This window comes from Pseudomicrostroma glucosiphilum, assembly GCF_003144135.1.
Source record: "Pseudomicrostroma glucosiphilum strain MCA 4718 unplaced genomic scaffold BCV69scaffold_17, whole genome shotgun sequence".
Classification (NCBI taxonomy): Eukaryota; Fungi; Basidiomycota; class Exobasidiomycetes; order Microstromatales; family Microstromataceae; genus Microstroma; species Microstroma glucosiphilum.
In genome coordinates, this window is record NW_020289929.1 from 398,472 (window position 1) to 406,853 (window position 8,382).

Here is an 8,382-nt window from a genome sequence, read left to right on the forward strand (position 1 = left end):
ATTTTGAGCTCTGAGCGGCAAGTGGTATCACGACTTCCCCTCTTTCTTCTTCTCCACCTCCACCCCTCCCGCTCTTCACCCGCACCCCCTTCTCCCAGCTACTTGCCCTTCTCATCAATCATCACCAATCCCCTCGGCACTCCATTCTCCCTCTCCAACTTCTCCAGCAGTCCCTTTCTCAAATCACCCTGCACGAGTACTTCCTTCAAACCCCCTCCCCCTCCCCCTCCAGCTCCAGCTCCGACTCCGGCTCTAGCGCTCCCGCTCGGCGCGCCCACCAGTGGACCGACACTAGTGCTCGTTCCAAATTGACGCATCACCTCTCCTGCAAAGCGCTCTGGATGTATGTAGGCGGTTTCGAGCCCGCTCAGGAGGGAGACGACCTTGTTGCCTTGACGTTTGCGAATCTTGATTGTTATGACTCCTCCGCCTTTGGAGGGGGTGGTAGAAGAAGAAGAAGTAGGTGCGAATTGGGGTGGAGCACCCTTGACTACCTTGCCTAGGTGCTCCCCAGATGCGAGTCTCAGGCTCGAGGTGGAGACGTCTGAGCCAAAAGAAGGGGAGGAAGAAGAGGAGAGGACTTCTATACTCGCTGGAGTCAAGCGCGAGATACGATGCCACGACACGGTGCACTGTTCGATGAAGAGACGGTGTAGCTCCTCCCTCTTGCGTGGCTGCGGCTGCGGCTGGGAGCGGGGGCCAGCTCCCTTGCCTGCGACAGACTGACTTGCACTGGCAGACTTCAACTCCAGATGCCCACAAAGCGTCTCGTCCGGCAGCACCATTGCCTGGTTCTTCGGCAGAGGGGAGACGTGTGCACTCATGTACTCTGTGAACCTCTTGCGCACCACAGCCGGTGTGTGCAAGTCTTGTGGTCCTCGGCCTGCTCCTGCTCCTGCTCCCCCTCCGGTGGCAGTGACTAGCCCTAGCTCTTCAAAGAGGGCTCGACCGGCCGAGGAGGGAGTGTAGAAGTGCTCTACGTGTAGAGACGTCCCAGGAGTGGAAGAAGAAGTGCCAGCGGAGGCTTCGCTCGCTGCGGTAGCCCCAACCGTACCGCCGGAAGTGTCACCATCGCCTGATGCGCCCTGCATGGCCTGCCATTCCGCCAGCGTCTGGTAAGGTGTCAGGCCCTGTACGTCCTGATGCCCCACTAGAAGCTCGACGATGCTCGTCTCCCCTCTACTCTCTTTCATCTTGATCAAACCACGCTCTTTCTCCATCATCTTCAGCCACTTGCCAAATTTCTTCGCCGAGCTGCGCCCCACTACCACTTGATCCGTATTGAGCTGTCGCTCCTCTTCTTCGGCACCTGGAAGAACGCTACTGCTGCCGCTCCCTCCAAAAGATCCAGGCGGTCCCTTGGTCGTCTTGTTCCTCTTTGCCCGCTTTCCCTTGGTTGGACGGGGAGGCCAGTGGCTGGGTCGATGGGGCAGGACGTGCGAGGAGTAAAAGGCCGAGGCGGACATGGGGAGGAGGGTGGAGTCCTGTGAGGAGGCAGCAGCGTCTTGAATCGCCGAGAGGAAGGCGAGGTAAAGGATGGCGTCGATTTCGGAGGTAGTGAAAGTGTCGGGGCTTGGGACCGTAGATGCTGAGACGCCTTGATCGCTGGTGCCGTTGTCGTCTCGAGGGACTCCGTCCTGATCGTTGAGATTCGCGGCCGTCATGGCTCCGATGAGCGTCTCTTCTCCCTGCTCATCTCCATTGCCATTGTCCTGTGTAGCTTCCAGCAGCTGCACACTCTCCGGTAGTGTTCCCATACCCTCCTCCTCCCTCCCCAAACTCCAAAGTCCATCCTTGTAAGCATGAAGCACCACTGCCGCCTTTCCCTTCCCTCCCTGTTCCCTCAACCTAATCACCTCGACCATCTCCATCTCCATTCTAGCCAGCACCTGTGGCACGTTCCCCGGATGGGCAACAATAGACACTAGTGCATTCTTTCGCGGAAGGTCAGGGTGGGCAGAAGAAGTAGCGTAGGTATTGGGCGGTGGGATTAGCCCGGGAACCATGAGTGCGGATCCGCCTAGGAGGGCTGGGTTGATGACTTGCTCCCAGGTGGGGAGGACGGGGAGGAGGTTGGGAACGAGCCAGAGAGTATACATTGTAGGGAGCACCTCGTAGAGAGGAGCTGCTACTGCTGCTGTCGCTGCTGTTTTGCCATTCTTGCTAGGTCCACTACCACTCTTCTTTCCGGCATTCATCCACGCTCCATTCTCACTCCCCGCCTCAAACCAAAGTGCCCTTCCACTCTTATTCCCTACATCCGGTTCCGAGTAGATCAGCACCTTGACTCCATTAGAGGTAAGGGCATTGCCCTGTTTTGTTCCCTCTGGTAAGAGTTGAGCGAGGAGTTCGGGTGGGGCGTGCTGAAGGACAGGGTAGAGGGAGAGGAGGTGGGAGAGGAGGTGCCGCCGGGTAGAGGATCGAAGGGGCGTTGCGGGCTTGGTCTGCGGCGGGCGCTTGAACATCCCGGCAGCGCAGGCGAAGGTGAAGAGCTGGTCAGAAGGGCGCTCTCACTGCGGCGATGGAAGAGCGAAAGATGGTATAGGGTGAGAGTTGAGTTGGAAGGGAAGAAAGGCACAGGAAGAAGTCAAGGGAGCGTACACCGCTCTTGCCTGGCCCGTGCGATGCAAGACAAAATTGAAGCAAGGACGGAAGGAATGCTTGTGATTGTACAGACACAAGCACCGCAACGAGGTCGTTGACGATGATAACAGGCAGAACAGCTACATCTTTAAACGTCAATGGTACGCTACGATAGTCACTGGATGTACATGGCCCTTCCTTCTAATCAGCATTCGATGCATTTTCACAATTGTGTTGCAATCTATCTATCCACACTTCTCATCTTTCCGCACTCCCCAGACGATCCCCATTTTGGCAAATTCTCTTCCACGACCCCCGCTCAGATCCATCTCGCACGCAGCGCCTTGCCTTTCAGCAACGGTCTACTGACCAGGATCCCCAATGCCAGGATGCCAGTCGTCCCCACCAGCTGCATCTTGTTGAAAGTCGGACTAAGTCGATCAAAGTCCATTCCCGCCGTGCTCAACTTGGTCAAGAAGAAGTCCGTCGAGCCCACCAGTGCCACCAGGGTGGTAGACTCGAGCTTGGTACGACGGGAGATGAGCTTGGGTGGTGGTGATGGGTGGGGAAAGGGAGGAGAAAAGAGGCTGATGCCATGGGTGAGGGTGCGCTTCTCGTCAAAGAGCAGTAGAGGATCATAGGGCGGGAGCAGGCTGTCCGCTTGCGTTCTGTCCTGCTTGCCTCCAGCCAGGGCGGGAGAACCCTTGGGGTAGGGTCTCCTAGGATCCAGGAGCTTCCTAGTCAAGGCATACACCTCACCATTTCCGCTCAGAACCAGCAGGGCTCGATCGGCTGCATTGTACAGCGTCTCTGTGAAGCCCAAGCTCTTAATGCCTTCCCAGTCCGAAGGTCCACTGAAAATCTTCGAAAAGGTCCGCACCTGCTTCGACCTCGTCGTCGTCGCCTTTCCTCGAGCCTTTGCATCCTTTGAGTTGATGTCAGCACGACGCGTGAGTGACTTCAAGAACCAGTTGGAGAGAGAGCGATCCAGGTCCGCCTCAAAGTCGTAGTACTCGATGCTGAAGAGGCGACTGCCAATGCCTTCCTCCGCATTGCGCACCGTGTATCCGAGGGTGAGCCAATTCTCGACGTAGGCCACGTGCGCGCCTTGGCTGATGTCGATCTGGCCGGCATCGGGAGCAGAGAGTGACGACAGGACGTTACCCGTAATCTGATCAACCAGGTGCACGGTGAGCTTCTTCTCCATATCCGAGTGGGCCACGACGACGATCACGTCGGGGTCGAGGAGCTTGGGCAACTTGGAGAGGAACCAATCGTTGATGGATCGGCCCAGCGAAGCAACCGGTGCACCGGTCAAAGCAGAGTTTTGATGCGTCGAGATGATCTTCTCTCCTGCCGGGAGAGAGAATGACCAAGACTCGACAAGCTTCGAGGTACTCGCAGGCGTCGTCGTGTACCCAATCAAGCTCTTCTTGTCATTGCTCACCTCGGTGAAGCGGAAAGCCTTCTCAGATGCAACGGATTGAGTAGCGTCTGCAGTGCGGGGCCAGAAGAGTACGCGCTTGTCCGAAGTGAAGACCACTAGAACGCTCCGTCCCGGCAGCTTCCTCACTTCTGCGACACCGCCAAGGGTTAGCGGCTTGCCAGTCATAGCACCGTCGACGAACTCTCCCGTGATGGGATTCAGCTCCCATACCACAGTTGCCTTGGGGGCTCCGGGCTCAGTCACCTCGGCGACAATGTACATCAGAGGGTCTTGATGCGATCCGCCTGGGCCCGCCTGGGCCTCACGAACGACATCCATGTACTTGACGTCGACGACAGGGCTTGCGTCGCCCTCGCCTTGGCCAAATCCAACTAGGGATGATTCCCAGACGTACTGCACCTTCATGCCCGTATCCTGAGCATAGAGCTTGCCCCTGGCAGTAGCAGAGATCATGAGCTGCCTCACACCCCACTTATCAGAGTAGTATGGCGCGACCGTCGTGCTGTTCAAGGTACGAGGAGCGACCGAGTCGATTGCTGGCGCCTCTTCTTCCTCGGGCACAGTCGTCTTGGTCTTCTTGCCCCCTTTGGTTCTCTCTTTCTTCATTTCACGATGACGCTGAGATCCTGCCTTCTTGGCAGCTGGCCTAATCTCGTGAGCAGGCTCACCGGCGATGAGAGGCGGCAGAGGTAGATCGTCGTACGCGCGAGAAGCGGCTTGGCCGGCAGCGATACCACCACGTGAAGTTGCGGTAGACACGATGCCTTCCAGTGTGGCCATGACAGCCGAGGGAAAGTCTGCGAGAGCTGTGACGTGACGAACGATTCGACCGATCGGTCCCTCCCGTTGCAGAAGTCGCAAGGCGTCATCCGAAGTCACATTTGACCCAGAAGCGCGCGAGCGTCGAGGCAGGTCGACAAAGGCCACATGACTGGTCTCAATGAGTCCTTCTTCGTTGATCCACTGGTGACGGTCCTCTTGGATCATCTGGAAGGATCCACTAGAGGTGACGAAGGCACTTCGAGTCAGGAGAGCGTAGGACGAAACTTGGTTCGCCTCGAACGGTGCGGCGAGGACATCTCCATGCTTGTCATGATCCCATCTGAAGGAGAAGCCAGTGACTTGACCTGAGCCATCATATGCGTCTGTCCAGTAGTTGTGGAAATTGAGGAGATGTTGACTTCTCTGGAAGAAGACTCGGTTGATGTAAGCAGCGCTAGTATGGACATTGATGTGTCCAGCGTAGATGGCGTCCGGGGAGGCGTCATCGAATTCCCAGGCGCTGGTGAGTGTTCGGCTACCACCTTTCTCGCCTGGGCGCAGGCGAATGACTTCCGCCTTTGAGTCTTTGCGGATAGCAATGGCGAACCCTCGATCAGGAAGGGCAACGTCGCGTAGCTCGGTGAAAGGAGCTTCATCCAAGCGTGAGCGGAGAATTTGCGGGGACACCTTCTTGGGCTTGAAAGAGGCCGACTTCTCCAGCGGTGGTAGAGCCAGAGGCAAAGAGCGAACGGAGCCATCCGTCTGCAGCCAGACAACGTGGGGCTCGGGAGGGGAGGTGTTGCCTTCGGTTGCCGCAAAGGGAGGGTTGAGAGATAGCCCAATGACATCGGCTGCTCCGCGTTCCCGAGAGATGGAGACGTCGGGAAGATCTGTTTGGTAGAGGAGGCTACCGCTATGGGCCGACAACACCTGGTGCTTCAGACCGAAGGTAGCGTCCTTGCCGGGCACGAGGGATAGCACATGGACGTAGAGGTTGGATGTGGCCAGAATGCGAATGGAGGGGGAAGAAGCGCTGCGAAGAACAGGTGGAGAAGAGGTGTCAGTGGAAATCACGAGACCTCTCAGTTGTAAAGCATCTCTACTTTGCACTCACCTGTCCTCTCCGTTGTCTCTCCTGCTGAACTTCCAGAGCTCCTTTCCGGAGTCGAATTCGATCTTCCTTACCGTGTCGCCATTGTTGAGCACTACTGGTTCCCAGGAAGAGCTCTCAGGGATGGGTACAAATACGGTATCTACGCCTGGGAGAATTTCGCGCTGCGTAGCTGCCGCCTTGAGGCTGTGGTGCCGCTGCGTGGGCCCTCCCACCTCATCATTGACCTGCCTGCCAGCGCCCGGTGGGAGGAGTTGCTTGGTCCACAATGGCCATCCGGTGAGGGCGTGGAATGCTTGCGCCTTTTCCCCACCCTGGCCACTGATGACAATGGCCACTTCACCGTCGAGCCAGAAGCCCTGCACCTCTTCGCTGATCTGCTGCCTCCATACGAGGGCACCATTGCGCGGGTTGCGAGCTGCTACCACGCCTCGATCGCTTACGGAGAAGAGGGCAGTCTGAGCCTTGCCGGTCTCCACCTCTCCCGACAGGTGGGACAGGATGCGGTGGTAGCGAGGGTTGATGGAAAGGGAGGGAAAGCGGGACACGAGGGGGGTTCCCTGCCTGGGGAGGTAGGCGTCAAAGGAAAACGCGGCCTCTTCTGTCAGGGCGAAAGTGGATGTGAGGAGGGCGAGGCAGCCGAGGATGGCGATGCCCAGCAGCTGCGGTAGACGTAGCCGAGCCATGCTGAGAGGTGCGAGGGAGGTTGGGTCCAACGGTGAGATGGACTGATACTGCTGCTGCAAAGGATGTCGTCGAGGTCCAAGGGTGGTTGCCTGGCGCCCTTCTTCCTGTGTGTGTGTGTCCCGCCCGCCTGGCTGCTGGCCCAAGCGTTCTGGACCAAGGCACGCGGCGGCTCCGACGTGGACGTCGTCTGGTGCGGGGGGGCGCGCCTCTGCCTGGCGGTGCCAAATTTTGACGCCAGGACGGAAGTAGAGGGGAAGCAGGGGAGCTTCTTGCCTTGCTTGGTATCCATCGTCTCCTCTGTCCCTCTACCACACCCGCTCACCATGCCTCGAGCAGTATCCGACAAGCTCATACATCTCCATTCTGCTGCTGCTCGACCAGGAGGAGCTTCTTCGGGCTCTACTGCGGGTCGCAACGGCAGCAGCAGTGCCAAGGACGGACGTGCTACCTCCAGTGGAGTCGCATCCTCTTCCGCCGCCACTGGCAACGCAGGAAACCCCATTTTCAACACAGATCGATTCGGTCAGCATATCCTCAAGAACCCACTGGTCGCGCAGCACATCGTAGACAAGGCAGCCCTCAAGGCTACCGATGTAGTGCTGGAAGTCGGACCGGGTACAGGAAACCTGACAGTCAGGATTCTAGAAAAGGCAAAGAAGACGACAGTGGTGGAAATGGATCCACGCATGGCTGCTGAACTACACAAGAGAGTCAATGGTACTAGCGAGAGGAAGAAGCTGGAGATTGTCCTAGGAGACTTCTGCAAAGTGGATTTGCCGTACTTTGACGTGTGCATCAGTAACACGCCCTACCAGGTCAGTGGATGCAGCAAAGTCTGGCAGCGCTGTAGGGTGGTGGTTGACTGATGCTGATCTGTCTCCCTTTTTGACTGCCTTGATTCCAGATCTCGTCGCCCCTCGTCTTCAAGCTGCTCTCCCATCGGCCTCTACCCCGAGCCTGCATCCTCATGTTTCAACGAGAATTCGCCCTACGTCTCCTAGCCAGGCCAGGCTCGGCCCTATGGTGCAGGCTGAGCGCCAATGTCCAGCTCTACTCCAAGGTGGACCACATCATGAAGGTGTCCAAGAACTCCTTTCGCCCACCACCGCAAGTGGAATCCTCGGTGGTGCGCATCGTCCCACTTAATCCACCTCCAAACGTCGAATTCGAGGAGTTCGACGGACTGAACCGCATCGTCTTCAGCAGACGGAATAGGATGATTAGAGCCTGCTTCGAGGCGAGGGGAGTCAAGGAGCTCATGGACCGTAACTGGAAGACGGTAATGAGTCAGCGGGGCGAGGTGATCCCGCCGGAGACGACCATTGCAACGATCCTGAACATCGTCTTGACAGAGGATACCGACTACTCGGACAAGAGGGCGGCTCAGATGGACGTGGATGATCTGCTGCGACTCTTGGCCGCTTTTCATCGGAGAGGCGTGCACTTTGCGTAGAGGGCAGAGCTAAGAGAAGAGCTGTGAGAAGGGGCACCCCATGCCTAGCCCTGTCTGTCTGCGCGACCGACGACGACTAGCACACACTGTACAATAGACGATACCAATTTGACCCACTCATCATCATCATCTCGTGCAGCGGCAGTCGAGCTGTCAGTCTGTACCCGTGCAGTGGTATCCTCACAAAGTCCGTATGGCGTGGTTGATGGGAGAAGGGGGCAGCCGCGGAAGAGGGATAGAAGTAATGAACGACGTCCATAATGAGGCGTCGGCGTCGGAGGATCTGCTTCCCCATTGTCTTTTACATTGCTCGAATGCTTGCGAGTCGTGAGCGTGGCT

General features: G+C 57.5%; 3 protein-coding genes across 3 annotated transcripts; 1 reads left to right on the plus strand and 2 right to left on the minus strand.

Annotated features, from left to right (window-relative positions):
- Window positions 1-9: 9 nt before the first annotated feature.
- Window positions 10-2,565, minus strand: BCV69DRAFT_285309 (hypothetical protein). The gene has a single exon (XM_025493344.1). The coding sequence runs from the start codon at window positions 2,463-2,465 to the stop codon at window positions 99-101; it is 2,367 nt and encodes a 788-aa protein (XP_025345504.1). The 5' UTR covers window positions 2,466-2,565; the 3' UTR covers window positions 10-98.
- Window positions 2,566-2,649: 84 nt separating this feature from the next.
- On the minus strand, window positions 2,650-6,661 carry BCV69DRAFT_314863 (hypothetical protein). The gene is made up of 2 exons (XM_025495154.1): window positions 5,907-6,661; window positions 2,650-5,825 (listed from the first exon to the last, which is right to left on the minus strand). The coding sequence occupies exons 1-2, from the start codon at window positions 6,587-6,589 to the stop codon at window positions 2,903-2,905; spliced, it is 3,606 nt and encodes a 1,201-aa protein (XP_025345505.1). The 5' UTR covers window positions 6,590-6,661; the 3' UTR covers window positions 2,650-2,902.
- A 252-nt stretch (window positions 6,662-6,913) lies between these two features.
- On the plus strand, window positions 6,914-8,043 carry BCV69DRAFT_288568 (rRNA adenine dimethylase; the record flags this gene model as incomplete). Its single annotated transcript, XM_025493634.1, has 2 exons — window positions 6,914-7,405; window positions 7,495-8,043. The coding sequence occupies 2 exons, from the start codon at window positions 6,914-6,916 to the stop codon at window positions 8,041-8,043; spliced, it is 1,041 nt and encodes a 346-aa protein (XP_025345506.1).
- Between the last annotated feature and the right edge of the window lie 339 nt (window positions 8,044-8,382).